The sequence below is a fragment of the Neolamprologus multifasciatus genome, chromosome 5 (genome assembly GCF_963576455.1).
Source record: "Neolamprologus multifasciatus chromosome 5, fNeoMul1.2, whole genome shotgun sequence".
NCBI lineage: Eukaryota > Metazoa > Chordata > Actinopteri > Cichliformes > Cichlidae > Neolamprologus > Neolamprologus multifasciatus.
The window spans coordinates 17,834,873-17,853,010 of record NC_140443.1 but is presented as its reverse complement, the minus strand read 5'-3'; the positions used below and the strand labels follow the sequence as shown (position 1 = coordinate 17,853,010).

The 18,138-nt window shown below is 38.2% G+C and overlaps 1 protein-coding gene across 5 annotated transcripts in view; it reads left to right on the top strand.

Annotated features, from left to right (window-relative positions):
• The window catches only part of pparg (peroxisome proliferator-activated receptor gamma), a 41,775-nt gene extending 24,766 nt beyond the window's left edge, over positions 1-17,009 (top strand). For all 5 annotated transcript variants that reach the window (XM_085159755.1, XM_085159753.1, XM_085159751.1 and 2 more), the window contains exons 4-9: positions 213-351; positions 6,092-6,291; positions 9,280-9,406; positions 10,095-10,288; positions 10,555-10,798; positions 14,161-17,009. In XM_085159755.1, the coding sequence (XP_085015881.1) occupies positions 213-351; positions 6,092-6,291; positions 9,280-9,406; positions 10,095-10,288; positions 10,555-10,798; positions 14,161-14,408 (1,152 nt within the window). In that variant the 3' untranslated portion in view covers positions 14,409-17,009. The remainder of the gene's footprint in view (positions 1-212; positions 352-6,091; positions 6,292-9,279; positions 9,407-10,094; positions 10,289-10,554; positions 10,799-14,160) is intronic.
• The last annotated feature ends 1,129 nt before the right edge of the window (positions 17,010-18,138 follow it).

The window sequence follows — 18,138 nt, the reverse complement described above, 5'->3', positions numbered from 1 at the left end:
GTTGAGCTACTTTTCCAGCAATTAACGTGATTCAGAATTTGAATTATTAAATGAAATGTTAAAACTTTTTTATGCCCCTCAATCCTTTTTGATGAAGGGATAAAATATGCATTAGAAAAGGGCTTATTTGAAAAATGTTGCCAGAGTAGGCAGAGCAACCATAAGGACTGAAGTCACTACGTGTGTATTAATTGTATTCCTCTTTTTCACAGGGTTTCTTCAGACGCACCATCAGGTTAAAGCTGGTGTACGATCATTGTGATCTTCACTGTCGAATTCACAAGAAGTCGCGTAACAAATGCCAATACTGTCGCTTCCAGAAGTGCCTCAACGTCGGGATGTCACACAACGGTAAGCCGGTGGCATTCATACACACATTTTCATGACAGTCTGCACACAGTCAGAGCATGCCTGGGTCGTATTTTTCATTAAACTCAAATATGAACTAAAACAAAAGTTGAAGCTTCTGTGCATTCAATCTTTTTTTCATTTTCACATCCATCCCTCAGACAGGAATGAAACCCCCTATTTATATGTCTATAAATAAGCAGATGTAGGTAAAAAGACTGATTCTTCTTTGAAATTGAGGTTCAGGAAGCGCCTCTTCTCGGACTGAGTACTTATGCCCTTTGAGAGTCGCAGATGCGTGTTGACCACACTGCTTCCAATTTAGCCTTTGAGGTGTCATAGTAATGTGTGCAGAAATCTATATCACTGTCTTAGATGTTGCCAATTCTTTCATCGGTGGTCTTTGGCCATTGTTGCAAATCTTGGTTCATGTTTTAGTTCCCATCATTCGCGTAGTGTGTACCCGCCACCCCCCCAGCTGATTCATATCACAGTAGAAATTCAAAGATGAGATTCTGGTGTATAGCTAACTATAACGCCTATCAAAAGTTCTAAATTTTGACCTGCCTTTGTGCTTTATTCAACAAAGGCCTGATAGTGACAGATATGATAGGTGTGAGTAGCACACCTATCAGAGGCATGCTACTCACAGCCTGACTGTTTTCACTGCATATCATCAAAAATGTGTTATAGCAATTCTGTCAGCGTTGCTGCTGTTTGAATGTGTGAAAAGTTGCCAGCTTCGGTTTTATTCGCACAAGCATTTGGCTGATTGTGTGCACTAAGTTTGTACATCAGCCACATGAGTGGGTCTTTTTTAAAAGAGTTTTTAAGTTTTTAAAAACTGCATGTACAATTTAGAAAAACGTGAAAACACACATATGTTTGCCTTTCATGTACCAGACATTTGTACGTGGAGCTTTTTACTGAGATACAAGTAAACAGCTCTTAGATGACCTCACCATTTGCAAACTACACAGAAGTACAATATGCAGAGAAACCGTTTACTTCAAAAGAAAAAAAATCTCTTCTTTCATCCGTCGCTATAGAATAGTTTTGTTTTGTTAGCTTTTGTTGTCCAGTCAGGAGTATCAACAAGCACACCTGACTCCACCTCCTCAGCTGTGTTTCATTATGAACCCCGTGAGTAAATAAGTTTACTCTGGTTATGTTTGATTGATGTCTTCCTGATTCTCCTGTTATATTTGTTGCACCTGTTAGGGTTGGACACGTTATGGCTCTTTCCCTCCTCGGCGCACTTATAACATACTCACTTCGGTGAGGTCGGAAAATTAAAATAACTCTGCAAATCATGACAAGTCAGAAAGCCCTACTTCCCACAAAGATCGCTTCCCCATTTGCACTGAAAAAAGTGTGTGGGTTATGTAATTTGTAATAAATAGTGAGCATGCATTAGCTATTATTTTGGTGGTTGTAACACCACCAAAATAATAGCTTTCCTGTCGATTGCAAACACAGATTTGAGTACTCTGATGAAGTAGGTTTGCCTGCTGCACAACCACTGGTTTAAAAAAAAAAAAAAGCAATGACAGCGACAGGAAATTCTCTCATACATTAGTGGAAGTGTGGCTACACTGAACTCTGTGGTCAAGTGGGCAAGAAGTTGACAGAACAGGAAATAACAAAAGCATGATAGTAAATTATACAACTTTTATCAAACACTGATGTTGTTGCTGCCCTGTCATTGGCCTTGCACTTGCTGAAACTTACCCTTTTTGTATTTGGCCATATTGCTCTAGAAACAAGCAGAATTCCCCCTTTCAAAGCAAACAAGGTGATCTTTGAAGAGCTCTGAACAATCCTGCTTCTCATGTAAATTAATGGGGACTGCACTTAAGACTTAATTAGACAAACCACTGAAAACACTGGCATGCTTGCACGGTATCGTTGTGCTGGATCCAGAAGAAGTCTTTTTTTCCCCTATTTAACAGCTTGTAATTGCAGCATGTTAAAAACAGTATGACACTGTAATGGAGACCAGGAGCTGAAAAAGGAGATGGCCATCTACCAGAGTTGAAAAGAAAGCCTTAATCAGAACTGTTCACAACTTAAATTCTGTTGTATAGTGCATTAAAAGAGTGTGTCTATATATATACATATATATGTTAACAGTACTCAGTGTTTCTTTAACAGGATGTAAGTAAACGCAACTCAGTCACCTGCTTACGAGGCCCAGGGACAAACCAAAGTAACATACCGGGGGAGTTTAGTCATTTCTTATATGTGTAGTCATTTAAAGCATATGTAAACAGACTGCTTTATAGATAGTTCTTCATTTGGTTTTTGTAACTTAAGCCATTCCAGATACTCACCTGAGGCAGGTAGAGTATAAAAGGAAACCAGCTGCATTCAGTGGTTTTGTTAGTTCTGCTCTAATAGTAAATATTAAAAAGTTGATGAATAAATTTTATTACAGCCTGATGCCTCTTTGGTGTCAGGAGTCTTGACTCTGAAGAGTGAGGTGAATATTAAAAGGTGGGGGAAAAAAGAATGATTTTAATGAAGTGGTAGATGATGGTGGAGGTGCCACAGCTTACTTACCCAGTGGGCTAGAGCAGGAGGCAATCCTGACCATAGACTGCATATGTGGGCAGATGCAACCTAAATAGTGAGAAATGGCATATTTTACCAAGACTGAGGCCATAGCTTGATTATTTGCTACCTTGGGCAGGCCATCTTGGGGTTTGTCCAGTCTGTCAGACATAGCAGCTTACCTCCACCAAATAAGTTCCCCAGTTCAGCCATTGCCCATCATAAATACACCGATTGTAAGAACAGGAACAGGTTTAAGTCATCCCCCTTGAAAGAAGCTCACCTGGTAACTCATACATATTAGTCTGGTAACTGTTACATGGTAGTCATTTGTAACTCTGCTGCCCACTATCTTAAAGCTTTGCCCCTGTGATGAGTAAAAGCCAAATTATCTGCTGTGTTTTTTTTCTAGGTAGGCATAGAGAGGTGGGGACAGATTTTATATCCAAACTTCTACAACAAGTTTATCACCTACTAGGTTTACATACCACCTCCAGTCAAAGCGTTACAGCACGACCCCAAGGAAGATGCTGCACAAATTTGACAATGGTTCAGTAATTCAATTCATCATTGAAAACACTGGCATAGGTGCGTGGTATCTGTGTGCTGGATTCAGAGGCTGAGGAAACAAGCTTTTCCTACTTGGCAGCTTGTAACTGTAGTTTATTGAAAACAACATCACATTAACGCAAATATGATCTTATCTCTAAGAGTTTGGTGTCAGAGTAATTATACATTACAATCTCACAGTTTCATGACCAAAAGGTTCTTAATTCAAGCTTTTTTTTAAATCCATGTCTCCTTTATCTAACTAATGACCTTATTGCTGGTGCCGGTTAGCACGAAAGGTAAAAGTCGGCTAGACTCGTTGTCACACTTTAATCTTAGAAGTGACTTAAATTCAACAACATTATGAGCATCTGCTATCAATAGATATATTTTTTTTTCTACTCTGCTGTTGCTTATCTCTGCGTCTTTCTCTCTACCTCCACCTTTTCTGATATCACTCTGGTGTAATAGGTATAGCTGGAGTTGTGTGGGTTTTTGTTTAATCATTGATTGACTTGCGTTGAACTGATTTCTCCAGTTTGCTGTGTCACTGCCGTGGGCGCGGTGCCCAGTGGTAGAGCCACTTTAGTTTGTATGCATTTGCTTAGGGTGTGCAGTCAGCATTACATAATCACGTACACACTGCAGTAAATTCAGAGCTGGGAATGAAATGGAAATAAGGAATAATTAATGACTTCCACTAACAGAAAAAGAATGGTCACACCTTGGTGTCAGATTTCTTAGAAGAAAAAAAAAGACATCCACATCAGCCATGTTACAACCGCACTGCTGCTTTCATGTACACGCAGCAGAGCAAGGGAAGCATTCACTTGAATGCTGGTAGATAGATGTGCCGTTACCTCCTACTTTCAGCCGCCAGTGGACCATTTATTTCTGTGGGGGTTCACAAGTCACATCTTGCAGGGTTTTTTTCTTTTTTTTTATGTGTTGGGTTTTTTTTGTTTCTAATTCTACAAAACATGGGTTGCATTTTATATTCATTGACAGATATCAGACCTTACTGCTTTACAAAGTTACAAAGTCTAAAACTGACACGTAGTATTCAAAGAAATTGTCAGCTTGTAAAATATTTTGTCACATTCAGCATAAAATAGAGGCCGACTAGAAAATTTGAGAAGTGGTATGCAACTGTAGTAATATAAGATAATTTTATACAGGTATATTTTTGATCAAATGAAATATAACCAATATATTTAGTTAAGGGGCATAAAATACACATAATTTTATCATAATTCTGTGAAAATTACATTAATGCAATGAAAGCTGTTACATTTCAGGTCTGTTTTTATTATATTTTATTTTATTTAACCTTTATTTATACAGGTAGTCCCACTGAGACTCAATAACTCATTTACAAGAGAATATATTTATCTCAGCTGAATCCTAAAATAAATACCTATTCAACAAACAACTCATCTTTCGGTGAGCTGTGAAAACATCGGTCCGTACACAATATCAGAGTCAACAAAATGTTCTAATTGCCTCATAAGACACACCTCAAAAATCACAGCAGAATCATTTGTCATCTTTTAATGCCACTGGATTTTCCCTTTCATTGAAGAAGCCATGAGTCATATGACTCATGTGACTTTTTAACATTCAGAAATCTTTGAGTTATTAGAGCAACTCAGACAAGTTTTCCATTACTTAAACTCCAAGCTTGAAATATTGTGACATCGCAACGGTTTAAAGAGTAGTTACCTAACATTGCCGTTGTTGCATATCAGGTAAAAGAAACACGTCCCCTGTCTCAAATGAAATGTCCCACATTTTCATTTCATTCTTTGTTCACTTGGGTTTGTAGTGCTTCAGTGTGCCGTAAAATCTCGTGTGTTTGCTCTAGATGGGTAATTCTGTTGACATTAGCTGTTCAATTTGAATCATTGCTCATTGATAAAATCTTTGATTAAAGATGTGATAAAGAAATTAAACATTCTAACAGAAGGTAAATGGGGTGATGAAAAAGGTATTTAAAGCCTTTACTTAAGCAGATATTGTACTACCGTGACTTCAATATAAGTATAAAAAATTACCAGCTTTTAATAAAGTCAATTTTTTAAATTTTTCATTTACTTACGTAGAATATTGTTTATCAACTGGTCTGAAATAACAGGGAATGGATTTCAATCACATGACATGGCTAAGACAGATTTATTTTTGTGTATGCTAATCCATCACATGTAGTCACTTCCAAAAATGACCTTTTTGAGCGGGAAAAAGCTGGGATTCATTCATGTGTACATGGCTACACATGAATGAGCATATTGTACTTGATGTTACAATCTGATACACAAATAAATAGTGTTTTACGTCTGTTAAAGCTAGCTTACTAAAGGAAAAATGTAGTTTAGAAATATTTTTTAGGGTTCCCCGTGTTCTTTGAATTCATTGTTCAACTTTTCAGCCTAACTTATGTTTTGTAGAAGTGAAGTAGCACATGGTAACACATGGTTTGAGGTCGAAATGTCAGTCAAAATGGTATTAATTCAAACTGGGACTTTTGAGGTCGCGTGACTCCAATAAATTGACTCAGGCTTCAGGTTTTGCGTATTTGCTGTGCACATGTGATTATGTCTGTTTTTCATGGTTCACCAGAGTGTTCTTCTGTTTCCTTTCCCAGCTATTCGTTTTGGCCGAATGCCTCAGGCGGAGAAGGAAAAACTGCTAGCTGAGTTCTCATCTGACATGGAGCACATGCACCCGGAGGCAGCAGATCTGAGGGCTCTGGCCCGGCATTTGTACGAGGCCTATCTGAAATACTTCCCTCTCACCAAGGCCAAGGCCAGGGCCATCCTCTCTGGGAAGACCGGAGACAACGTGGTAAGCAGCACTCTCTAAATTCTCATTTGCTTTGATTCGGATGCGTACAAAATCAGCAGACAGATCAACAGCGCTCAACAGGACAGAAAATAGATCAGAAAAAAACTGTATATGAGCACTGCTGCTTAATATTAGACCAGCATTTGAACTGATAAGATATTTGCAGGTGTGCATGTGGTTTCACTTGTCTTTGCATTCCAGGGATATATCAACCATCTACATATTCTGAACGTTCTCATCTCGCTGATGAGAGCTACTGAACCAGTTTCTCTTTCCTGTTTGCTTTTTCTCCACTAAATACGACATCTACAGCACAAATTTGACCTATATATATTCTTTTTATATCTCCCATTCTGGAAATTATCACAAGCAAGGATAACATTAAACAGAGTCAAGATCATACTGAACAGGCCAGGGTGAAAAATCCATAACTTCATGCAGTATTTTACCAAAATTCAGAAGTAGGACATAGAAAAAGCCTTACTGCTCTATTACTCTTTACCTTCACTTATACAGGAATTAAATTTAGTTAGAATTGTTATTAATACTACACCATTAATATGATTTAAACTCTAAGTATTTTAAACCTTTTACTCAGCACGTCTTTTAATATTTGTCAGCATAAATTCCTGTGAGCACGCTCAGTTTTGACTCAGATGACGCGATTTAGGCTGTTGCTGCTGTGTTAACTCAAAAAGTGGATGGACTGGTTTCAACATGTCTTGGCTGTTAGAAAATATCTCAGGTTACAATGGTCAAACTACGGAACAGGGTGGTGTTGCTTTTAGCAGTCTTTTCTTTTACAGCCATGGCTTCGACAGTCCTGCTTAAAACATCAAATGATTTCATAAAGACATTTGGAAATTTAGAAAAGTTGAATGGAAGAAGCTATTTAGAGTTTTCCAAAGAGACCAAATCAAATAGCATGCAAGCAGAACATAAAATAGATCTCAAGTGAATGTTTTTATCCACTTTGCATTATTTTATTTTTGCTTTTAATTTATCAGTTTTCTCCTTTTTTTCTCCTTGTGATGCCGCTATTCCTATATGTGAAGTTGCTTTGTCTGTGTATTATTCATATAGTAGTACTAGTAGTATTACATTGAGTGTGGCAACTTCATTTCTTTAATCAGACATACATATGTGATCTGAAGATTATGGAGTTGGCTTGATATCAGATAGTACCGTCAGCCTGTTACGCTGTGTTTGCATTATCATTCATTGTTCCAACTGTAAGTAGTTTCAGTTGGGGATTTGATTTTAGTCTCTCTAACCAATCAGCAAAGACCAACATATCTGCAAGAATCCAATGTAATTTTAAGTTGACACTGATGCATAGCCATGTCATCATACTGGTTTTGCTGGGCTTTAAGGAGTGGAGCGGAGCAAAGTAAAAAGCAAATTCTACTGGTACATGCGTATGCTCTACGTGTGTACCAGTAACCATTGTTCCTTCTTCTTCTTTTTCTTGGTACTGATGCTGTTTGACTAATACGCCCATGGTGCACACTGGACAGTTTTTTTTAACCGATAAAAACACAGGATCGTGTCACAAGATGTGAGATGAGTCACTGGAGGTCAAAAATTCAATTGTCTGTTTCCAGACAAATGACGGTTAATTTTTGAGAATATGAAAAACATGCTTAAAAACTATCAGCATGAAGATATTTACAGTATTTGTGAATGTGTATGTTTATGTAGGCTTTTCTGTGAAACCTGATCACTTCATCTTCTTTGATTTTTTCCCTCACAGAATAAAAAAGTGGATTAAAAACTTTGAGTGTATTATATTCTTAAAATGTAGAAGGAGATTCTTAGTTTTTGGTTTTTCACTCGTGTTCTCGGATAACTCTCAGCTCAAGGTTGCGCCGCATCTCTTTCGTCTGCTTGTTATGACTGTTCATCGTGGTGATTGCAGCCAAATAGCACCGAATTGTCTCTTTGTTTGAGGGACTGCTTGGTTATTTACTAAACCAAAGCAATCCTCCTAAAACAAATTGGGAGCCAATGATTTTAACTTTCGTAGAATATTTACATTTTTTAACAAGCAGAACCTTGATATGAGTTGATGTGTAATCAGTGTTTAACTGCACCGGAACTCCAGACACACCATGTGAGATAAAGGAAGCGATTTTTTTCCTTAACCTTGGAAAACCATCATTGTTTTGCTCAATTATTTTGGAAACGGAGCTACAATGTCTCTGTGCAAGATACCTATTATTTTACCTTGTTGTATGAGTGATTCAGATAAAATGGAGGTTTGATTTCTTTGTTATACATAATGTTCACACAAGTTCAATTTAGCTTCCAACAAAGCTACCCAGTATAGTGTTTTTTTCTTTTTGCACATTTAGTAATGTTGCTAGTGGCAAATGCTAAAACGTAGCATTACAGTCGCACAAATAGATTAAAGGTATCTTTATATAGACTATATTTGTTTAGCCTATATGTTTATAGCAGCAATCCTGAGTGTGTTGAAAGAAATTGTATGAAAGCTGGCACTTATAAGAAAATGGAGGCGCTCGTTGTGCTTGCACTGAACAACATACATACAATTACTGTGTAAAGACAAAACTACCAAACAGATTCCTGCACAGTGAGCACATAAAGACATTTCACTCCCCCCACTCAGTTTCATTCACTCACGCAGGAAATGGGTTGTTCATTTCACAACTTCTAGAGAATTTCCTGCTTTAATTCCCTCTATTCCCACTACAATGAAGATTTATGTGTGTGAATAGCAGCATTCATGTTTCAGGCCAGTGCATGTTAGTTTTACTAAAGTAAGCATAAAGTTGCTCAGATACCTGGAAATGATGTTTTTTTCTGTGTCGGCCTGCAGCTGAGACTTTCTTTATTTGCCTCATCATACAGATGAGACTAAATGTCCTCAGAAGAGCTATAATCAACTTAATCTTTTCTCTTTTTCTTTTCTTTTTTCCTTTTCTTCTGCCTTCTCCCAAAATTTTCCTTGCACTCTACCTGTAGCCTTTTGTCATCCACGACATGAAGTCTCTAATGGAAGGAGAGCAGTTCATTAATTGTAAGCAGATACCAGTCCCAGAGCACCAGCAGCAGCAGCACCAGACCTCCGCTCTTCCACCTGTACACGGAGGTGGGTAGTATCAAATTACTCTGTTAAATAACACCTTTTGTTGCAATGTCCAAAACATGTTGTTTGTCTGTTATTGTTCTGTTTAGTTTTAGGAATGCAATTAGCTACAGCAATGCAGAAGATATTGTTCCTATTATTCCGCATTAAAAAAAAAACCTTTACATTGGAATTAATAGTAATAGCAATTCAAAATATACAAAACAAAGGCTGAAACTCAGACAAGCTCCTTAAAATGAAAATCCCAACTATTTCAACTTCTTCATTTACCAGTTTCACCCAGTGTTGTCGATGTTTTGTTTTTTTTTGTTTCCACATAATCAAGATAATTATTAAAGCACACATATTAACCCCAATTCATTGCATTAGTTTTTCTGGGGAGAAAAGTGCTGTTTTTACATTTTTCAAGTCCAGTTTTACTGGTGCTGATAAATTATGTTACCTATTCTCAATGGTACCTCTGTATCTTCTGTCATATTCTCTTCATCAGTCGATAATTGTATTGTTATTTTCTAAAAGTCTTGCAGAAAAATGGAGATGAATGAGGATAGAGAAATCTAGAAAGACACAAAATTCAGCAATTATCTGTTAACTCTTTGTTAAGTTATTTTTAGCTTCTTATATAGTTAGCTTCTCTGTTTTTCTTGTACTCCTCCAATTATATTAAGTACCTTCTCTCACATGGTATCAGGCTACACGGAAACGCACCCAATGTCAGAGAGTGAGGTTATGAGAATGGCAGTCTTCGGTGGACAGGGAGAAGCAGACACTGTGGAGCTGCGTTTCTTCCAGAGCTGTCAGTCTCGTTCAGCAGAAGCAGTGAGAGAAGTGACAGAGTTTGCCAAAAGTATCCCTGGATTTGTCGATTTGGATCTAAATGATCAGGTGAGATTCATCAGTGGTTCATCCGTTCGGTCCTGATTGTTGTGGAAGATTTTTTCTGTTCTAAAACAACTTTAAAATAAACAGTTTTGGACAATTTCAATTCAGAAAATGATCAACGTAAATAAGTCGACATAATGATTAGCGAAGCTCATTGCTGCTTGCAGTTCTGATTTTGAATGAAAATTAAGTTACGACCCAACTATCGTTTCTACTAAACTAAAGATCTTGCCAGATTTTGAAACAGTCATTGTGTTCTTTATTTTCAGGTTACTTTGCTGAAGTACGGTGTGATTGAGGTTTTGATCATCATGATGTCGCCTCTGATGAACAAAGATGGGACCCTCATCTCCTATGGACAGATTTTTATGACGCGGGAGTTCCTCAAGAGTCTCAGGAAACCTTTCTGTCAAATGATGGAACCAAAGTTTGAATTCTCCGTCAAGTTTAACACGCTGGAGCTGGACGACAGCGACATGGCCCTATTTCTGGCTGTTATCATTCTCAGTGGGGGTGAGTGTTTTTATTATTGTTTGTTTTACTATCTGTCCCCAGTTCACCTCTCCTGACCTTCGGAGGAGGAATCTGGATATGTGAATGGTTTGGAGCACTACTCTTAAACCTCCCAAAACTCTCACAGATTCATTGCGTCCACTGTTGGACATTTAGAGTTCAGATTTGATTTGATTTATTATCATAAAAGAAAGCGTCTGCAGGTATACAGACATGATTAACATGGCATCTGCTGCACTGATGTGTTGAATTAACCGTTTTTCCATATATGGCAAGAGCATGATTGCATACATAAGATTAGCCTGGGGGCGCCTGAACAGATTTTATTGACAGTTAAAATCTCGCCTCGGGTTCTCGTTCAAGAATAAATAACCCTTGCTAACCACATCGACCCAAGTACTTTGTCATCCAGATTTTATTAGCCGCCTGATTTTTTTCTCATTGCAAGCTATTGCTAACATTACAGCAAGCGATTGCACCACAGTCTCCATTTTAGTCTAGAAATGCAACCACATGAGATCACTCACATTGCTCCCTCTGGCCTAATATTTCTAATAATTGTTTTCTGTATGTGCACGATGAAACAATTTCAAAATTGGCTTGGATTTTAAAACGTCTGTAGTCTGAGTTTAGACTTTGAGTTAACAGGACTGACACCATTATCGGTTAATATCTGTCTATTAAAGTGATGCTGCACACAGCTTGACCTTGCTTTGCGTAACAGCTGGAAGCAGGGAGAAATAGCTGTTCTGGCAGTGTTCCTTATTGAGGTAATCATGGCTGGCTACACAGTGAGAGGGATTGTGAAAATGTAATCAGTGGAAGCTATTGCATGTGTGCAACCCCCTGAAAAAAAAAAAGCACAACAGCATGTAGCAATACATTAAGCGTATGCAGAAAAATTGTCTTTAACACGTGCAGAAAACCCATCAAAGATCAACCAGCACCGAGAGTAGCTGCAGTGCACAGTTCAGTGTTTTTAACACATGGTTTGACTTCACTACAAATCTTGGTCACATTGGGTGGTGCAGCACAGTGGTTAGCACTGTTGCCTCACGGGAAGAAGATAGATCATTTGAACCTCTTGGTCACCCTGAGCCTCTCTGTGTGGAGGGTTCCCTGTACAAGTTTCCTCCCATAACCCAAAAACATGCATGCTAGGTTAACTGGTGAGCAGTGTTGGGAAGGTTACTTTTAAAATGTATTCCATTACAGAATACAGAATACATGCCCCAAAATGTATTCTGTAACGTATTCCGTTACATTACTCAATGAGAGTAACGTATTCTGAATACTTTGGATTATGTAATATATTATCATGCTGTTTACAACTACGTGAATGTACTATTGCTGTGATTTATTACTGTTACTGAAGGTCCGCGACTCCGTAGTAAAGGGACCTCTGGCTAATACGTCTGGTTCCGTGTTGGGCTTGTAGCCGAAAAATAGCTTTACTTTGTTGTCTGGGTCAACTTTGCTTGCGAGAGACAGAGAGAGGCGTTGAAAGGCTGCTCCAAGGGAACTTATTTTTTCGGAGGAAAACACAAACACAGCGTACAGTTGAGTCTTAATAGCTTACTTACAACTGGGCTCGTCAGGCACTCTTCTTGGCTGCAGTGGTTATTATTATATTTACATGCTTCCAGCTCCTGTTTTTGCTCGATGACAGCTCGTACTATTCCTTTTTCTCCCTCCCTTGCTCACAGACACATAACGGGTATGACAGTCCATTCTCCCTGCAGCACGGACTACACTGCCTATGATGCTACATTCTTTAGAGCTATGCCTGTAGCATTCTGCCTATTAGCTTAGCACAACAACAACAGGCGCTCTCTCACCCTGGAAACGCGCAGAGAGAGAGCGTCGCCCTGTAACCATGGCAACCGTAACGCTGCCGCCTGCAACAACAGAACGTAGTTGTCAAACAAAACCCAAACAGTCCTGACCCGCCACAATATGAAACAGGGAAGTACCGCCGTGTAATCCATTTATTTCAACAAAGTAACTGTATTCTAAATACCACCTTTTTAAACGGTAACTGTAACGGAATACAGTTACTCATATTTTGTATTTTAAATACGTAACGGCGGTACATGTATTCCGTTACTCCCCAACACTGCTGGTGAGTCCAAACTGGTCGTAGATGTTCATGTCAGAGCATCTGATTGGCACAAGTAATAGTTGTGCCAATCAGACGCTTACTAAGCCTTACAAGCCTTACTAAGCGTGCGCCACATATGCGTCACATTGCCCCCTTGTTGGTAGCTACAACATGCATACGTGGGTCTGCAAAGTTCTATGTAGCATCTACTAATGCACTACTGTGTCAGCTGCTTAACACAGTAAGAATACCATGATCACCTGCCAATAAAACCACTTGTGCAATCTCATTTTTACGCCTTTCTGTTTCTGTACAGAGCTAAGCTAGCCGCTTCCTGTTTCCTTACCGATATATATTAAACAAATACAACACTGGCGACCCCATTCTCAGCTCAATATTTGGCAAAAATGAAACAAAAATACTTTTTTATTTAAAAAATTTTTTTTTTTAAATCTATCCATGTGGATATAAAGTAACATAGTTAGCTGCTCCAAGTAAATCCAAGTTATCAGTTCTCTGTGTTTAACACACTATCTCCGGCCAGCCTCGGCCCACTCACAGATGTATTGGATGTTTTTGGGAAGGGAGTCTAGCAGAACGGCAGTAAACAGCAACTGCATCACGTGCAGGGAGATTTACAAACAGCAAGTTGCATGTTGGTGACAACATTTTGACTCACTGTATCTTAAAGAAAAAAAAAGGTGAGGTTTCACTGGCAACCACATGAGCAACTAACAATCACTCAGTCGAGTTGTTTTTATACAACTTTGACATCTTTTAACAAACATTTTTGTTCTACTAATATCAAGCAGGGACCTAAGGGTTTAAAATCTAAAATGTTAACAAATCAGACCAGCGTGTGAACACTTGAGCCTCACCCTCTTATGTCAACAGATCCTAACTGCTTAGTCTAGTATTGGTGATTATTATAGTGCTGCTTGATAAAAACCTGACCTTGGATAGCATGATGATTAAAATTAAACGTTTTATTTAAATATTAACCTAAATGACAAATATTATCTCTTGAAATCGAGATAAGCATTCTTAACCTAAACTGAGATGTTTTCTGCCAGTGAATGTGGATAATGTTTAGTTATTTGCACCTCTCCATCCAACATAAGTTTTAAACTTTAGGTCATTTTCTATCGGTTTTATTTCTCTTCTTATGCCAATTTAAATTTTCATCTACCTGTTTTAATGGACTTTGGATATATTGTGGTCAGTCTCTCATTTATCCTCCTTATCTCTGTAATGTGTCCAGACCGACCAGGCCTGCTGAATGTGAAGCCCATCGAGCAGCTTCAGGAGACGGTGCTTCATTCACTGGAGTTGCAGCTGAAGCTAAACCATCCAGACTCTCTGCAGCTGTTTGCCAAGCTGCTCCAGAAGATGACAGACCTGCGTCAGATAGTCACCGATCACGTCCATCTCATCCAGCTGCTTAAAAAGACAGAGATAGACATGTGTTTGCACCCGTTGTTGCAGGAGATCATGAAGGACTTGTATTAGAATTCAACAGGAGAAGAGGACAAGTACAGAAAGGGTGAATAAAAATACAGTGCTGTGCAAAAGTCTTGAGTCACCCTTGATTTAAGAAGTAGGTTAGCAGTTTTATTGAAACATCTGAAAACACACATGGGAATACGTTATATAAATCAAAAACAGAGTGTGTACTTTAAGTAGTTCTCTGGAATAGCTCTCCAGGCTTCTTGAAGGACATTCAAAGCTCTTCTTTGGATGCTGGCTGCCTTTTGTTCCATTCTCTGTCAACATGATCCCACGCTGCTACAGTGATGTTAAGATCAGGGCTCTGGGGGAGAATAGTCCATGATAATGTGGTAATGTTCAATCATGTGTTTTTCTATCCAGGTATGCTTTTACTACATTGGCAGTGTGTTTGGGATCATTGTCATGCTGTAAAATTAAACCATTGCCAATCAAACACTTTCCAGATGCCTTTGTATGGTAGATCAAAATCTGACCATAATTCTCTGCGCTCAAAATTCAGTTTTGACAACATCTCCTCCAACACCATTGGCTGAAATGTCACCCCAAACCATGACAGAGCCTCTGACGTGTTTTACAGGTGGTTTTAAAGATTCACTGTTGTGCCTCTCTCTTGATCTACAAACAGTGATTTGAACCAAAAAGTTTAAGTTTGGATTCATCACTCCATTAGACTGGTTGCCTGGATTTCAGTCCGGTTTTTGTGTAACTTTCTCCTTGTTCCCCTTTCTTAAGAAAGTCTTTTTCAGTGATGGCCATTTCTGATGAGGCTTCACTGAACAGTAGATGGATCAGCTGAAGGTCCAGATGCATCTCTTAGGTCTTGTGTCAGGTCTTTGCTGGTCTTTTCCTATTTCTTAACATACTATTCATCTGCTGTTTTTTAGGCCTGCCACTTCTTCCTTTGTCCTCCACTTGTTCTGTTTCTTCAAATTTTTTAAAGACACACTGCACACTTTGCTGAGATATGCCAAGCTTTCAGCTAACAGCACTCTTGGAATCACTTTGGTGCTGAATTTTATTTTATGCCTGTCAGACTGTCAAACTTACCTTTAGCATTTTTCTACATTCAACTAAATAAATTATGCACTTTTGCAATGGGCTGCTGGTAACAAAGTGACTAAAGATACATTTTATTGGTTGTTTGCTAACTTGTCTGTAAAGTAGACAATTGCTTATCCTTACAGTTTGTTGTTTTTTTTAATCCTCAATAGTAAGTGTTGAAAAAACAAAACAAAAACGTTCCTCTGAACAGAACCAGGTATAATGACTGGACTACAAATTAGTTACAAAGCAGTCAATGTCTACAGAAAAACTTAAACTAAAACTAAAGACATTCAGAAAACCTGGAGAACAATTGCTCAAGACCACTTGACCAAATTACAGGAAACTCTGGCTCCTTCAAAGTAAAATATGGAGAAATGAGAGTGACTGAAGACTTTTGCACAATACCATAAAAGAGAATGAAATGAGATTGCTTTTAAAATTATGAGTTGAGATTAAGCACTTTGTGCTCTGTGTGTGTATGTATTTTGGTTATAAAGTCATGTAGCCAGGCAGACTGACTAACTGAAATTGAGAAAGAGATGAGGAAGAAGAGGAAAACAGAATTCAGGGAAAGAAATGCAGAATCTGAGTATTAGATCTTGTCTAGACAGTCTGCATGTGAATAACTTGTGGTGCACAGTCATTTTAGCCTCTGCTGAGCCTGAACCCTCTGCTGAGCAGGGTGCCAACTTAAATATGAAACTACCACCTATTGCACCAAAAGTAGCGTCTGGGACAAACTGAAAGTGAGGGGATTTTCTTACTGGCGAGCTCGAGGGTAAAATTGTGAATGTTCAACACAGCCAGCTACAAGTGCCTCAAGGAGAAATGTATCACTGTGAATATATGACACCATGTCTCATACAATACAGTATGTGTTGTTCGTGTGCAGCTTATCTACACGGTCAATTACAGCCATCATAAGCAGCACCAGCAGCAGTGTGTACGTGCTTCAATACCTCTGTGAACACGCACAAATACATGAATGCTTACACACACGCTAAAGCAATGCTCAGACAGTACTTTTCTGTTTTGGCATCAGGGTGAAGGTGCTATCTCTTTTTAATCAGCTTTATCCAAAAACAGAAATCAGATTATTGCCTTTAACACATTTTAGACGCCTGCAGAAACTGTGAGAAACTGTTGAGCTGACCAAATGCAAATTGCCATGATGATGTTTGCTGTTTGCTGAAAAATAAAAGTGTATGTGCCATATTGTGCCTTCAAGAGTTTATCTTTAGCCGTTTTTTCTTTTGTTTTTTGTGAAGTTAATGTCATTTTAAAAACATTATATATATTATACATATTACATGTATGGTATGTATTGACTTTTTTTTAATTGTCAGATACAATTGACTTTTTGGCCTTGGTTTTATTTCAAATTCTAAAATACTGGTTTGAGTTATAATTTTTGCTAAGAAATGATTTTGTATGTGTGGACCAAATCTACTATATCTGATCCATCAAATGTTGTTTGTGCAGACAAAAAGAGTGGACTGATATGTTTGTGGGGAAAACAGAATAAAGAAGATGTAAATAAAATATTTTTTAACTTTTTACTTGAAGCCTGTCTTTTCTTTAAAAGTCGTGGAAGCTTGCTCACACGTTTCATCAAAAACCATTTTTAAATACTCTACTTCCTAAAGACATTCCAGTCATTCAGACTCTTGGAAATCTGTTTTACAGTCATTACATCAGCTGCTCCTCAGTGTCTATTAAAACACACACACGCCCTGTTGGAAAGATTGCAACACATGAACTATGTTGCACTGTGCCGGAACACCAAAGTCTGTGGATACAAATATGAACAGCAAGCAGGGAAGTGGTTTTACTTTTTTAGAGTTCTGGTTTTTTTGGTTCTGTTTTTTTTTTTCTTTGCTTTTTTTTAGGTGGCATTACATTTTGTCTCTTTGTTTTGACAGACAATAACAAAACAAAAAAGGTGTGTGTGTGTGTGTGTGTGTGTGTCGAGGGGGAAACTTATAGAAATTCTTGGAAAAATAGGATTGAGATGGGATCGCGTGCGACAACAAGGTCAAACTCAGGACATCAATTATTAACCCACTCGGACATCAGGTCAACTCGATGCCTGGCGCAACTTCGCAAAGCTCTCTGACTGGCTGGCTCTTTGCCAAACAACAGCTCACAGAGTGTGTTATCACATGATCACATGCAAGGGGTTAATCTCGGTGACAAAAAAACACTCTTGGGGTTCAGTCCCTACAAAGTTAACGCTGTTAACATTGGTTAATATATCAGAAGTTCTTAAACTAAATAGGTAAAATAAACAACATATGCTACTGAAAAGTTAAATTGAGACATAAAAATGCTATCTGTCTCCGTGTACAAATATGGTATTTTTCTTATGTAATTAATGAACTTCAGTCTTTATTTATCAGCCTTTAACAGTTAAACAGTTAAACAACTACTTTTGTCAGTGAATCAGACATACTTATGATCATTATCTACACCCTGCCTCTTTATGAAAAATAAAACCATGATTTTTCTTGTTTTTTACTTCCTTAACATGCCTACACATGCACAGAAACGGGCTATTTGTACTGTAATAAATAGTTATACGTGTATTATTTTTGTATATAGGAACTTTAAAATCCAGCTGATGAGCTGTTTCCTGGAAACCAGTGGCCTCTGCTCTTTCTCTTTCTGACTACCCTCAAGCGCAGTC